At 45.1% G+C, this 16045-nt stretch overlaps 1 protein-coding gene across 2 annotated transcripts in view; it reads right to left on the reverse strand.

The window, feature by feature from the left end:
• Positions 1–276: 276 nt before the first annotated feature.
• Positions 277–16045, reverse strand: part of RUNX1 (RUNX family transcription factor 1) — a 243804-nt gene continuing 228035 nt past the window's right edge. For both annotated transcript variants that reach the window (XM_079921906.1, XM_079921905.1), the window contains 2 exons: positions 6479–6640; positions 277–1159 (listed from right to left, as the gene is read on the reverse strand). In XM_079921906.1, the coding sequence (XP_079778032.1) occupies positions 684–1159; positions 6479–6640 (638 nt within the window). In that variant the 3' untranslated portion in view covers positions 277–683. The remainder of the gene's footprint in view (positions 1160–6478; positions 6641–16045) is intronic.

A 16045-nucleotide genomic window follows, 5' to 3' on the forward strand; every position in this document is an offset into this window, starting at 1 on the left:
TGTAGCCGTTTCTCAAAAAACAACTACAAAAAAAGTCCAAAAAAAAGTTAAATAAAACTTACAGAAAAAGGAATCATATTTCTTTCATTTGTCAAAGCAAGAAAGAAGCAAGCTCAAATTTATGTATATATAAAAATAAAAACCACCCCAAATGCAAATACGCATTTTGCAATTTATAAGGTGCTGCAAAAGAAAATTAAAAATATGAATCAGATGCCAAACAGAATGAGTTGCATCTCCCCACCCCCCCCCCAAAAAAACCCCGAAAAACCCGAATTCCATACTCTTTGGAATAAACAACTTGGTTAAAAAGTGAAGTCAAGGGTATAAAATCTTTCTTTTATTCACAGCATTGCTAAATCAGAAGCATTCACAGTTTCCCTCTGGGAATCTTTCTGTTTGCCTTACAGCGTGTCCACGGGGTGGTGAAGCGGACACCCTCAAGTTGCATCAGGTTAGAAAAATCTGAGATGGGCCAACGGCAATTGCGAACTGCACGGACTTGAGAAGCACAGGTGGCCCCGAGGCCCCGCCCGGAGCGACATCACCATGGCAGTTGGCAGCGGCGCGCTCCCCAGGGCCGGCGGCCGGGCCCACGCGGGTTTCCCGAGCACACGAGGCCGGAGCCCGAAGGAGGCGCTTCCGGGACGACGCCCGGCCGCACGGAGAGCGCGTGCGCAGCCTCAGTAGGGTCGCCACACGGCCTCCTCGAGGCGCGCGGCGGGCGCCATGTTGGTTGGGGAGTTGCTGTGGCTGCCCTCGGCCTCCACCACGTCGTTCTGGTTCGGGAGGCTGGGGTTGAGCAGCGCTGAGCCGGTGGAGGCGTTGGTGCAGGGCGGCAGAATGCGCGGCGGCGACCGCTCGCCGCCCACCATGGAGAACTGGTAGGAGCCGGCTGACGCGCCGTAGTACAGGTGGTAGGACGGCGAGCTGGCCTGGAACGGGCCGCCCTGCGCCTGCGACGAGCCAGGGTAGGGCGGCGGCAGGTACGTGTGGTAGCGCGTGGCCGAGCTCATGGCCGACATGCCGATGCCGATGCCCGACGTGACGGGTGTCGGGGAGTAGGTGAAGGCGCCGGGGTAGTGCATGCGGGGGTCGGAGATGGAGGGCAGCGCGGAAAACTGGCGCGGGTCGCCGAAGGCTGTTAGGTCGGGCGCGGCTGCAGGGAGGGAGAGAAAAATATCGTGAGACAGGGGTTCAAGGAGGCCACGCCCCTTCCCCCGCCGGCCCGCTCGCGGGAGGATTACCCAGAACGTTGCTGCCCAGACAGCTGATACGATGATGATGGTAATATACGACCTCATGCAACGTAATACGGTATATGATATAATACTTGCTTAATATAACCGTATTTCTGTAACTCTGGGGTTGGCAAACCCACCTGCCAGATCCACCAGCTACCAATTTTTGTAAGCCCACAGGCTAACAATGAGTTTCACTTTTCTAAATGGTTGAAAAAGAAAAAAAAAAAATCAAAAGATGATGTCCTGACATGAAAATGATACGGAATTTAAATTTCAGTGTTCATACATGAAGTACTATTGGAAGGAGCCTGACTCATTCTTTTATGTATTATCTATGGCTGCTTTTAAATCACCGCCGCAGAGTTGAGTGGTCATGGCAGAGACTGGAGGGCCAGACTGTAGGGCTCAGAATGTCTAAAATATTAAGAATCTGGCCCTTTGCAGAAAAGTTTGCCACCTCTCTATATAATCGATATATTAATATATCAATAGTAATGTACATTTAATCGGTGATATTAATATAACAATATATAACAAAACAATGTAACACTAGAACTACTAATATAATGGATGCATTAATAGATTAATATTAATAGAATATATATACGTAATACGGTATTGTCATAACAATATTAATATGTAATAACATTTTAATACGTTATAATACGTTTAAAACTGCTGTTTCGATAGGCCCGGAATAGTTAAAAATTGGCCGTTTCCTATGGTTGAAGCTGATGCCCGCCATAGTAGTGGCTGGGAGTGGGTGTCCGTGAACCGTCACATCACTCTTTCTCTCCCATATCTACCTTCAGACTAGTTCCACAGTTTTAGAAACAGTACAGCGTCGGTTTCACGTGCGTTTCTCTAAGATGCATCACCGGTTTGTTAAGAGGAGTGGCTGCAGGACCTTGACTTATCTGCTCCGTTTTTGTACATGTTGAAATTCCACCAGAAATGGCAGAGCTTTGTCTATACAACTCATTTGGTTAGGATGACGCATTTACCATTGCGCGGACTGGCTTTGGCTGTCCTTTGTGGCATCTCTTTGCATTTTCCTTAACCGCAGGCTGCCCTTGGGAACCACTCGTGGGTTTGGGTGCTAGGATGGTTTCCTGTGTCCTGTAGATCAGAGTTTCCCAACAGTGGCATTACTGACATTTGGGGCCAGCTTTGTTGGGGTGATGTGGGTCTGGGATGGGTGTTCGGCAGCATCCTTGGCCTCTGCCCAGCAGATGTCAGTAATGAGCCCCACTCCCCCCATTGTGACCGCCAACAATGTCTCCCGACCTTTCAAGTGCCCTGGGGGTAGGGCTGAGGGGGGCAAGAGTCCCCCGCCCCCGCTGAGAACCACCACTGTGCATGTAGGATGGTGTCCTGGGGTAGTTTCTGTTCCTCAGAATTATGCGTTAAATGACCAGGCCAGGACCGTAGTCTTTACGTCAGCAAACCCAAAAGACAGCAACAAAACAGAGCAGAGGCAAGAACTGCATGTTTTAAAATGTATCAGTTCTCAAATGAACATACGAAATAACTCCAAGCTCAAGATGGCATGTGGCCTGTGTCCTTTTGTGTTCAGGCCCACAGAGAAACCTGGCTGGGCCAAAAGCTTGCTCTGAAAGGAAAGCCATCGGGTGGGTTCATCTGCTTTTGGACGGCATGGGCTGTTGATCAGCTTCCTCATATTTCAAGCCTGTTATTCCAGCAGGGAGAGCTAGTGTTCTCGTTCTCGCGCTCTCTCTTTCTCTTTCTCTCTCCCCCTCCCCTTCCCTCCCTCCAAGTGAACTCCTGTAAATTTGGGGTGCCTCTGGTGAGGGGATATACTCTTTATCAGAGAGGTAATTATAGAAACAACAGAAGTCTGCAGCAAATCTCTCCACTGATGAGGAAACCAGGAGTCTGACTTTGAAATAAACACTCCTGTTAACCTTTTCAACGCGAGTCAGACGTGTGGGCAGGGAAAAAGTTGCAAACTGACAGTGGTTCTAGGGCAGCCCTTCCACGGACACTCTCTAGCTCGTCCTGAAGCCAGGCCGCACCTCATTCCACAGGGTTTGTCCCTGCCCGCTGGGGCCTTCTGTGAGCAAGCCCTGTGTCACTTGTTTGTGTTCACACACAGAGCTGTGACATACTTGAGAGTTAACAGGAAGCTTTACTCCATTTTTCCAGTGAGATTTCTATAGTCCAGGGAGCAGCATTAGGCAAATACAGTCCATTTGTTGTCATCTGATGCAATACTCTGGACACAAATAAATGACTCCACCCATTATTCCTCTTGCTTCATTTGCCATGAGACAAAAAGGTGAATCCACTGGAAAATGAATGAAAGGTCACCCTGTTTCATGACGGTGTCTGGACATGCTCTGCCAGTCTGTTCCAACTGCTGTGTGGTAACCTGGTGATGACAGCAAGTTACTGGAATCCCAAGTGAGCCCGTGATTTGTCACGGACATAAGTAATGGAATGATGTTATGGTCTCAGCTGTCAGGAGAAAATAGTTCTTTCACTTGTGGGCAGAATATCTGGAAGATCTTCGATGTTGCCTGTGATTCTTCTTCTGGCCACATAGTACCAGTGTCACACTACAGAAGACCATCCGTTTGGCCAAATTGTCCTTTACACACACATTGTGATAACAAAACAACTTCGGCCCACTAGGTGGGCTCCGAGTCAAGTGACCTATTAAAATATTTGTTTTCATTTCTATGTCCGGTCTGACACCCGCTACCAAGCACGCCCCACCAGTGACGCACGGTTCACCCCCCCGGCCTTAGCTCATTTGTCCTTTTGGCTGGGCTTGTGCCCCCTTATTCGGTAGCAGTGTGGGCAGAGGTGGGGACCCCTGATATTCACAGGGAGCTTTTAAACAGTAGGAAATCTGGGGATTAGGCGGCGCAGGTATTTTAGTTGGAAATGTTGCCCCACCGATGGAGCTGAATATTTGCCATGACAGCTCAAGTCTTCATTCTGCAGCTTGTTGTGGATGAAAGCGGCCCTGCTCTGGGCCCCTCCCACTGCCCCCGAAGGATTAAACAGCCTGAGCAGATAATGGCTGCCTTAAAAGGATCTCGCATGACTCAGATTAATGCATGCTGTCTGTCGCCCAGGTTGGCAGCTAAACATTATTTTAAAAAAAAGAAAAGAAAACCTCCAGATGACAACTCTTTTCAGACAAGGTGTGGAGCCTGTCTGCAAAGGTAAGAGACAGACACAGAGCACAGGTCTCTCCGGCCAGAGGAAGCCCAGGTGGCGCTGGGGGTGGGGAGAGGGGCAGAGCACAGAGCTGAGCTGGGGGGCGGGATTCAAGGAAAGCAGGCTCTCAAAGCAGCCACTTTTCTTTTAAGTATCCCAGACCCCTCCTGCCCACAGGTAGATGACAACACTTTTCAGGCCTGGGCTCCAGGCTCGATTTCTCAGAGGGAGACCTGCCCAGGTGGAGAGCAGTCTCCCATGCTATGCTCTGCCACCGGTGAAAGCTCCTCTGGCATTCTCCCGGGTCCACCGTCCAAGACAGCGCAGGGTCATGCTTGGGTGCTGAAATGGGATGCGGTTTTTATCTCCTTATACCCTCATGCCATAAAACGCCCTTCCATTGCTCCTTGGCTAACTGAAGTCCAGGCTATTCAGAAGTGTAACTGTGAGACGGGATTGGGGAGGGCACGTGTTACTCATTCCTATAAAAAAAGAAGTCACCCTTCCATCTGCACTGGTCAGCCAGAACAGCTGGCCCCTAGGGTTCTTGGACTCGAAGGTGCCGATGATCTTGGGTGCTGACCAAGTCAAAAGACTTAGGAAATAAATTCCAAGGGACAGACCCACAGCAGGGACATTTCCAAGAAAAACAGTAATTGCTTCAGATGTAGACCACAGCCAGTGGGCAGAGCAGTGCCAACAAGAAGAAGAAACAATGAAAGATGACAAGTGCCTTTGGAAGCAGACCAGTCCTGAGGGGACAGAGCTTCTGCAACAACAACAAGCTGAATGGACTTCATAATTCCTACGCTAGTCCCTTAACTCCTTAGCCCGGCAGGTGCCATGAAATTCTTGGCAACAGTGGCTGAAAATAATGTGGAAACTGGGCAACGAAGTTGGCTTTCCTATTCCACTACCTCGCCCAAGAAGACAGTTCTGAACTGTGGGGCAGTGTGGCCCTCAGGACATTTGGCAACGTCTGGTGATTTTTGGTTGCCATGACTGGGGGTGCTGCTGGCATCTAGAGGCCAGAGACACTGATGAAGGCCCTGCAGTGCACAGGACTGCCCCCCCACAGTGAACAATCATCTGGCCCCAGGTGTCAGCACTGCTGCTGCTGAGAAGCTGAGAGGGATTCTGTGAAGCTCTGAGAAGAAGCTGAAGCATCTGGGGAAATCTCAAATAATCACAATCGTCCACAAAACACAACATTACACCACACGTAAAATGGCAGACGCAATGCCTTTGCCCCTTTGCCTGCCCCTAATCTGCTATAATCTGATTCCAGGAGCTGAAAAGCAAAAACAGCCGCCCTTCCACAGAAGTGTGTTCTCAGGCTTCCTACTCCTGAAGTCCTCTGAAGTATTTTCACAGTCTGGTCCAGCTCCAATTTCAAAGCCCCAAACAGGGAGTCGCTTCTTTTTGCTTTCAACAAAGGAATTTTTCTCTGTAACTCTGATTTCCCTGCCCACAAGCAAAGGTGAGTGCCAAGCCCAAAGGTCTCATAGGTTAAATGACTAGGTTTAATGAGCACGTATTAACAACAGTCATGCCAGCCATGACACCTGAGCTTTCCAGTCTGTTCCTCAAACCTGATATAAGCGGCTCTTAGTTGAGAGTGTCCCGTTGGGGTAGATGTGTGTCCCACTCCATGTGTGCCCCAGTGCGCTGTTCACGTGGCCTGTGAAAGCTCGCCACCGCAAGATGGATCAGTCCCATCTGAGGCCCAGAAGCTGACTACTTTGGCCTTTTCTGTCACTGACCCTTCAGCTGCCACCCGTGCCTGCCGAATGTGAGCACCCCCAAAGGCCCAAGGAATCCACTTTCTCCAAGCCACTTCTCCCTTCACATCTGTACGTAATCTCTGCCTCTGAGTGTCAAGGAAAATCAGCGTGTGGGCGGGGGACTTAAAGATAGACAGCCTTGTCTTTAAACCGTACTGCATCCAATCAAAAATGACTGCCACCCCGTTCGTGCATCCCTTCTGGTCTCCAGAACCTTCCACTGCAGCCAGACTTCAAAGAGTGTATTTTCAAGCAGCTTACTTGAGAGTCGACTGGAAAGCTCTGCAGAGAGGGTTGTCATGCCGCTGGCCCGTCCCGGCGAGATGGGTGTTGCTGGGTGGACAGAAGGAGAGGCAATGGGTCCCAGGTATTGGTAGGACTGCTCGTAGGACCATGGTGGGGATGGCTGGATCTGCCTTGTATCTGCAGAGAATCAGGGAGGTCACTTACATGTAGAGTGGGTCAGGATTTAGAAAAATAAAATCTTTTAATAAAAAACCAGCTACCTTTGTTTAAATCTAATACATGTTTGTGGCCTGTTTACCAGTGTTTAATAAGCCTCCTTATGTCCCGATATTTGCTTTTGTCTGATGATTTCCCCCCAAAACGATACTGAAATATAATTTATGTTTGACTCTTGAAGATTTTCCTCCGCTAACTGTTCCTTCCAAAGGTTTTCTTTAATCACACTACTGATGAGAGAGGCTGATTTATGCTTTCCAGGTAGAAGTGTTAACATTCGGACCGTTGACTGCATGTATTGGCTGCCCAGCTTTACGAGTAATCGTGGTTATCATTATCAGGCGATCACCCGTCTCTCTGTACTCAGTAAGCGCAAAAGAATGCAAGGGTTTGGGTCTTCTTTTTGTACCTTTGGCAAAAATATTCTGTGGCATTTAAATGTTTTCTGTTCAGGTGAACTCTCTCCCAAGGATAACTGAAAAGAAAGTCTGGCTAGGAAACTGGCAACAAGGCCTGATGACTAGTTCACAAACCCGGCAGTGCAGGGCTGCCTCTATCAACCCAGACTAACAGAGATGTCTTCCACTTTTTCTCAAGACCTCAAGTTTGCAACTTTTAAAGGGCAGAATGTTGAGCAAGTATTTTACAGATTGCCATTGAAAAAAGAGGCCTGGTTTGTAGTGAGGTGAATGGACCTAGAGTCTGTCATACAGAGAGAAGTAAGTCAGCAAGAGAAAAACAAATACTGTATGCTAACACATATATGTATGAAATCTAAAAAAAATGGTTCTGAAGAACCTGGGGCAGGACAGGAATAAAGACGCAGACGTAGAGAATGGACTTGAGGACACAGGGAGGGGGAATGGTAAGCTGGGACGAAGTGAGAGAGTGGCATGGACATATATACACTACCAAACGTAAAACAGATAGCTAGTGGGAAGCAGCTGCATAGCACGGGGAGATCGGCTCGGTGCTTTGTGACCACCTAGAGGGGTGGGATAGGGAGGGTGGGAAGGAGACACAAGAGGGAGGAGATATGGGGATATATGTATATGTATAGCTGATTCATTTTGTTATAAAGCAGGAACTAACACACCATTGTAAAGCAATTATACTCCAATAAAGATGTTAACCCAAAAAAAAAAAAAAAAAAGAGAGGCCTGGGCGAGAGAAGAGACAAAGATCTGACTTCAGAAGATTTAGGTAAAAAGCATTTTGTAAGTTTGACTCCAGCATTCATAGGAGTCTTAGTTTTCAAAAGCATCATACTGTTTGCAGAAGAGGAAAAAAAAACCCAACACCTTCTATTCTTAGGCAAAATGTGTAAGAAAATGTAAAAATCAACCACTGTCTCACCATAAGATAGCTTTACATTTCTGTCTTAGAATTAAATGTTAATTTTCTCTTTGTGTTCCACCTTCTTTGTAGACAAAGGTGACAGCAAACTACACTAACTCCAAAGGGTCTTCATAGCCAGGGGTTCATGATGCTGGGAGTAAATACAGAAAGAGCAGCAAAGTTCCTTAGGAAAACAACAGGTGTCAGTTTTCTGCGTGTCGTGACATAAAGAAATGAGTTATTCCTACTCGTTATACATTGTCCACACCTCCTCCCTCTGGGGCTTTGCACTTCCAGTTAAAGTGTCCCTTGTCTATTATGCCTTTGAAGCTGTCACCGTGGAGAACAGGATCAAGTAAATGGAGAGCCAGGTCTGCCTTCCTACTCTTCTCCCGAGATCTTCTACCCGGCTTCCCTCATACTGATATACTTCTTTCTTTTCTTTAAAATAACTGGCATTTTAATTCTGAATTTTGAAGAACCTGGGGAAATATTTTAACTCAGAATCTTTGAAATCTACTATTAAAGAAAGGTCTTCATTTTCTTCTGAATTTTAGAGAATTGACGGCATGGCAAGGAATAAAGAGCCAGTCCATTCCAGACTCAGTGGAAAATAAGTGTTCAACTATAGTCAGAGATCCTGCATAATCTTACAGCTAACAGTGTTTCCAGCAACTGAAAGCGAATAGCAATAGCAGATTGTTTAACATTCCCATACTGCTACAAGTATTTTGCTCCAAGTGAAAATAAAATTGTATACTCAGATATTTTCCGTAAGACATGCACGTGTCCTGGATACACGTATTTACAAAGTGAATATATATAGTATTCAAATATGTTAATCATTTAAAAAGCAAACAGAAGAGGTTTTGTAATTGCCATAAAGCCCTTTGGGTGTGAATTGCGGTGCAGTAATTCATGCGCTGTTGTGTAGACAGCCCAGCACCCCTAACCCCATGTCTAAAACTACAGTAAGCATAAAGTATTATGCCATGATTCATGCTCTGTCATGTTTTACTGTAGTGAAAAAGTTGTGCTAGGCTTTTCTAAACTCATAATTAAACCATGCAAATGTTGCATAATGTTTCACAGCCTTTTAAAAATATGCTTTGGTAAAATGATCTTTATGATTAAAGTCCAGGTTCTATGATTTTTTTTTTAACACAGGGTTTCAAATTCAACATCTTCTTTCTTCACACCACAACTCAGCCTTTCAGTGCTAGTTGGGGGACAGCATTAAAAACTCAATGACCCCTGATCATTTTTCATATCTGTGACCACAGTGAACTGTGTTTGGCTTCATTGGCAGAAGTGGGCCAGAAGGTGGTGATGGCGAGCTTCTCATGTCGGAGTTTGACCGTGTTTTCTTCTACTACATGGATTATTCATTAAAACGAAAACAAAACAAAACAAAAAACGAAGGGCCAATAATATGGTTTGCTGAGTTTACTATTGAGTTACCATGCTTGCCATGATGGGGCCAACGTGAACACACGAAGGCAAGTGTGGAAGTGACAGTGCTGTGGGCCACACGAGCACTGGACTGAGAGGCAGGAGACATGGCCTCTGGCCTGTATGTGTGATGACCCTGGGTTACTTGCTTACCCTTTCTTATTCTCATTTCTGAAAGGAGATGATCTCTGAGCCCCTTTCAGTGGTGACAGTGCAGGATCCTAATTCAAATAGGTCCCAAACAGTACTTCTCTGCTTAACTCGTATATTAAACAGAGTTAGGGAAGAATCAGGTGGGTGTTTGAGGTGAAGAACGGTGCTTGCAATAGTAAATACATGTATTCTGGGAAGAGGAAGTAGGACAGGGATAAGATGGGGGTTATCAAGAAAAAAGTCATAGGCTGAGGAAGAGAACCACTGTCCGTCATTCTTCAGAGGAGGGCTGCTTGTTCTTGAAGGGAATGCCTCTGATAGGTCAATCCACCAAAAAGAACAAGTTTATTGAAACTTACTATGTGCCAGGCATGTGCTAATTTATGAGTAAGAACAATATGGTCCCTGTCCCATTGGAACTTAGTGAAGATCCCAGGACTGTATGATGCTTGGAAAGGCTTTTTCCTATTGCATTCATCATCATGCTGAGTTACTTCATTCATTCACTCTTAGGCTCATGAAGTTATTTACTTCCTCATTCATTCATCTTGCCAATGGACTTTTTGCTTTATTAGGGCCACTGTTTTGGGAACTCAGTAGTGAGTGGATTATAGTCCTTGCCTTCTGGAGTTGTGGCTAGTGGGGGCTGTATCCACGTGAACAGCTGGATTACCTCCCTAAACGGGACTTGGCAAACAGCCCTTCCCAAGTTAGAGATAAGAACCCTAGTGGTATTTATTACATGCTATGTTATACCTCTGAGAGGAACAGACAAGGGAAAGCACCTAATTTAAGTGATAAACAGATTTCGGTTTGCATTCTCCCTTCACCATAAACTAGCTGTATGACCTTGGGCAAGTCACTGATTTCCTCGGATACATAGTTTTCCTATTTCAGAGGGTAATAGGGATAAGTGAGATAAACTGTATATAAAGTGGGTGTCACCGTTTTTGGCCATATGAAATGCTCAGTGAGTCTGGCTAATTTTTATGATTATATTATTAAAAAGGAAAAGAAATCCGTGCCGAGGGACTTATCTGATATTTATTGGTAAGGCCACACACACCTGCTCCAGGATGAGACTCAGGTAACGCTGTTCTGTTCACTGAAAGAAGGCTGATGACACACAGAGTCTTCAGCACCGGAGAAGAACTGGACTCAGGAGATTAAGTGGTAAATGGGCAAGAAAACTGGAGAGTTGAGGTGAGGACGGAGAAGGTGAGGATCCAATCTCAACCAGCTCATGTTTCCGTTAAAAAAACTACTGGATTAGAAAATTTAAGTTTTAGTCTGTCTGCGTCCTGTTTTTTCCAGGGTACATAATGTTTTGATGTAGCTGCTTTACTGAGGCCGTTTTATGATGGGTTATTTTTAGCTTTTTGATCCATCAAGTAGTGGATAAAACAGCCCCCTTCCTCTGAGATCCTGAGCCCCACTCCTTTCCATTTGAGATGAGGTCAAAGAAGGGGGGGAGTTAGGAATAAGGGGGGTTGAGTCTAGTGGTGAGCTCAGAAGTATCCATAGCATACGTAAGAGTTAAGAGGGTAGAGTGCTTTTACCTCTGATGCAGCAATATCAAAATGTCTTCAGAGTAAAAAATGACTCTATCAGATAATTCAAGTCAAAATGTTCTGCTGGTTCCAAGTTCAGCTCTGAAATGTCAAGAGCTTAGAAGTTATCACTCCCATCTTTACAACATGAAAAAAAACCTAAAACTGATAATCCACGATTTTTCTCAGATCTAGTAGAGAATTGAGGTCATAGGGCAAACTGCCACCCTGAAATCTTGAGAGAGGTGAATACAGAAAATTACGCTGAGGTGTGCTTGCTGGGAGCAGAAGCCACTGGAGCCATGAGCTGGTAGGAACATATAAATGGTAATTTTGACAAATTGTTGGAGGCTGAGTATAGACTAGTGTGAGAGTAAGAAAGTCGTGAGGGCTGCATTCTTGTCTGTGTGTATGGGGCTGGGGTGGGGACACTTTCATGGGTTTTTCATTTAGGGACTTCTCCAGCTCTTCATGGGATCCTGTATAATAGCAGCGGGTTACAGCTGAAGGAGCTGCAAGACAGACTATTTAAGGAAGGGTTCTTAGGGAAGCCCAAAGACAGAAACAAAAACAAGGACATTAGTGGAATTTAAAGCCTCTGGCACCTTCAGCTACAGCAAACATTAAACACAGCCCAACTCCTAGTTAGATGAACATAAAATCTCACACCAAAGGCCTATTTACTTCAGTTCCTGTTACCTGATACATCATATCCAGCTTCCAAATCAGAAATAAGGCACGACAGAAGGCAAGAAAAAAATCTGAAGAGAGAAAACAAGCGTCAGGACCAGACACAGATGTGACGTAAATTTTGGAGTTATCAGGAAATTTAACTGATCAATATGTTAAGGGTTCTAGCGTGCCACAACTACTGAAGCCTGCATGCCTAGAGTCCGTGCTGCTCTGCACAAGAGAAGCCACCGCAATGAAAAGCCCGCTCACCGCAACAAAAGAGTAGCCCCTGCTCTCTGCAAGTAGAGAAAGCCTGTGCAAGGCAACGAAGACCGAACTCAGCCGGAAAAAAAAAAAAAAATGTTAAGGGCTCTAATGGAAAAAGAAAACAGCATGGAAGAACAGGTGGGTAATGTAAGCAGGGAGAGAGAGACTCTTAAGACTCAGAAGGAAATTCTGGAAATGAAAAACACTCTAACAGATATGAGAAATACCTTTGATGGGCTCATCAACAGACTGGACATGAGTGAGGAAAGAATCAATGAAAGAATTTCAATGAAATTGAAAATATGTCAATAGAAACTTCCCAAACTATAAGGTAAAGAGAAAAAAGAAAAACACAGAAACAAAAAGTCAGAACATCCATGAACTCGGGACAATTTCAAAAGTGTAATATATGTGTAGTAGAAATATCAGAAGGAAAAGGAGAAAACAGAGTGGAAGAAATATTTGAAGCATTAATAGCTGAGAACTTGACAAAATTAATGACAGACACGAAACCACAGAGCCAAGAAACTCAGGGACCACCAAGCAAAATAAATATCAAATAATCTACATCTAGGCATATCATATTGAAACTGCAGAAAACCTAAAGACAGAGAAAATCTTGAAAGAAACCAGAAAGGAAAGGTGTGAGGCAGATACCTTGCCCAGACAGGAGCAATGATAAGAATTACTTCAGACTTCTCTTCGGAAACCATGCAAGCAGAAGTAGAGTGTAGTAAATAAAGTGTTGAAAGGAAAAAGCTAGCAACCTAGAATTCTATATTCAGCAAAATCATTCTTCAAAGGTGAAGGACAAATAAAGCCATTCTCTGACAAACAAAAACTGAGCTAATTTATCCAGCAGACCTGTCCTGCAGGAAATGTTAAAAAAAAGTTCTTCAGGGAAAAGGCAAATAATATACGTCAGAAACTTGGATCTACATAAAGAAAGGAAGAGCATAATAGAAAGAATAAATGAAGGTAAAGTCTTATTTTTCCTATTCTTAATTGATCCAAAAGATAACTGTTTAAAGTCATAATAGTAACGTATTGGGTGGTTGTAAGCGATGGATAAGTGAAGTGAATGACAGTACTGACAGAAATGGGAAGGAAGAAGTGGTCTCGTGTTATCTGACAGTGACTTACATTCATTACACAGTATTTTGCAAACTCTAGGACAACCACTAAAAACATTTTTTAAAGTATAACTGATACACCAAGAACAGAGATAAAATGGAATGGAATCAAATAAAATGCTCAGTTAAAACCAGAGAAGGCAGAAAAAGAGGAGAAAAGAAGAATAGGTGCGACGAATATAAAACAGTTACAAACATGGTAGGTGTTAATCCAGCTACATCAGTAATCGTTTTAAATATGAACGGTCTAATACATGTGCCAACGGAAAGAGATTGTCAGAGTGAATTAAAAACAAAACTATGTGTTGTCTACAAGGAACCTACTTTAAAGTGTCAGGTTGAAAGTAAAGGGGTAGAGAAAGACTGGGCTAACAGTAATCAAAAGAAAGCCAGAGCAGCTATATTAATTTTATACAAAACTGACTTCAGAAGAAGGAAAAGTTTTAGGGAAAAAGAGGGGAATTACATGAAAAAGACTATATATGTAATATATAGTCTTTATATAACTGAATCACTTTTCTGTACAGCAGAAATTAACGCTGTAAATCAACTATACTTCAATAAAATACATTAAAAAAAAGAGCGGACTTACATGATGAAAAATGTTATGTCTAAGAAAACATAACAATCCTTAACACGTATGCACCTAACAGAGTGTCAAAAGACATGAGGCATAAACTGATAAGACGACAGGGAGAAAGAGAAAAATACACAGTTACAGCTGAAGCCTTCACAGGCCTCTTTCAGTAATTGATACATCAAGCAGGCAGAAAATGAGGGCACAGTTCATCTGAACAGTGCTACCAACCAGCTTGACCCAATGAACATCTTTGGAAAATTCCATCCAACAACAGCAGAGTACACGTTCTTTTCAAGCTCACAGGGAACATCCACCAAGATAGACCATAAAACACACCTTAAAATGAAAAGAACAGAAATCATACGAAGTATACTCTCAGGCCACATGGATTTAAACTAAAAAGCCAATGACAGAAAGACAGCTGGAACATCCCTGAATATTTGGAGCTTCAACAACACACTTCTGAATAACCCACGGGTCAAATAAGAAGTCTCAAGAGAAATTAAAATGTCTTTTGAACTGAATGAAAATCCAACACCACAATTTGTGGGATGCAGCGGAAAGCAGTGCTTAGAGGGAAATTTATAGCATCTTAGTGCATATATTAGAAAAGAGGAATGATTCAGAATCGATGAGTTTCCACCTTAGGAAACTAGAGAAAAAACGAGCAAAATAAACCTAACGCAAGCGGAAGGAAAGAAATAATAAAAATTAGAGTAGAAATCAAAGAAATCGAATACAAGAAAGCAACAGAAAGTGAACAAAACCAAAAGCTGCTCTTTGAAAAGTTTAAAATGTCCTACTTTGTCCTCATGTTCCCGCAGGGCCATAGAAGAGGATGGCCAGAGACGCCTGCTGGTTCTCTGAGCACCTACGTCTGTGGGTTTTTTAACACCCACCCTCAAAACCTGGGTCCCCTAAGGCGCACAGGTACACACATGCTGGTGACCCCCTCAGCCTGGGTCCAGAAGGTTGATGGCTTCTGTTGTTGGTTAGAGTTCGAGGGCCCTTTCCTTTGGCTATTTAGCTGATATCTCTAAAGACCTGATTTTTCAGACACCTTTCAGAGCCACTTAAAAACAAAGACCAGACAAGTTACGTATGCGTCAGGGCCCCAGTGTCTGTTTTTAAGAGCCAAACCTAAGTGGTGAACATATAAACCCTCCAGGCGGCTCTGGTTTTTTCCCTAGAGGGTTTTTTTTTCCGCCTTTCAGCTTGGAAGGTGGCAGGGCAGTTCCCAGGGTGCCCTCCAAGTTCACCTCAGTCGTGGGCAGCTGGTGTAATGCCCTCTTGGATGCTTGAGAACACACAACAGGATGTGACTCAGGACTCAGATGTGAGTCAGTTTCCAGGGCGATGTGTCAGGGTGAGCCCCGGCGGTGGTTTGCATCTCCCTGTCTGGAAGAAAGATCCAGGCTCCCCTGTGAACAAAAAGGGTGCCCCCCGATGCTCTGCTGCTACCTTCAGAACCATGTGATATCAGCTTTCACGGCCCCAGGGCCTGTGTCCTCTGCTACGAAAGAGGCATTTCCCTGAAAGTCCCCCCATCTGTCTGAAGCGCTGTTTCCTCCGGCCTGTGCAGTACCAGTGTAGCACAGAACAAGAAGTAGGAACAGTGGTGCACCCAGGCAGAGACACTAACGAGCCTGGTGTTGCTATCAGTGAAACACCCTGCTAACGTGAGTCAGTTCCCACCAGCTCTGGATCCTGGAAAAAGAAGTTGTGAAAGAGCTCCGGTATCTGCCAACTGTTTGTCTCTGCTGGCCGAAGACAGCTTGGTTAGTCATGTACAGCTAGGATGCGTTCCTTGTTCCGGCAATTACTCTGAAGGGGAGCATCCAGGACCGAGCCGGGGCAGAGGCCTGCCTCGGGCTGCTGCGTGTTAAAGGCCGTTGGGGTCTTGAGGGATCCCGTCCTCATAGCTGACCGGTGGGCCTGGGAGGTGACAGGCTACCTGCGGGAGGGCAGAAGGGAGCTGTGTGGCCACGTCCCTACCCCTCACTGCCTTGGGGACCCTTCCCTTTACCCGACCGGGAGAGGTCCCTGGCTTTGTGGTCGGGGTGCTGGTTCCTAACACGAGACCCACCGCCAACTCCGGCGGCTTACCACAGCCCTTTCCCTCTCAGACCTTTGTTTCTTCATCTCTAAAAATGGGGGTAACCAGACTCACCTGCCTCGCAGGTGTGAGAGTTAATTACTGTTTGTGGAGCAGCTTTGAGAG

This window comes from Stenella coeruleoalba (assembly GCF_951394435.1).
Source record: "Stenella coeruleoalba genome assembly, chromosome: 5".
NCBI classification, from domain to species: domain Eukaryota; kingdom Metazoa; phylum Chordata; class Mammalia; order Artiodactyla; family Delphinidae; genus Stenella; species Stenella coeruleoalba.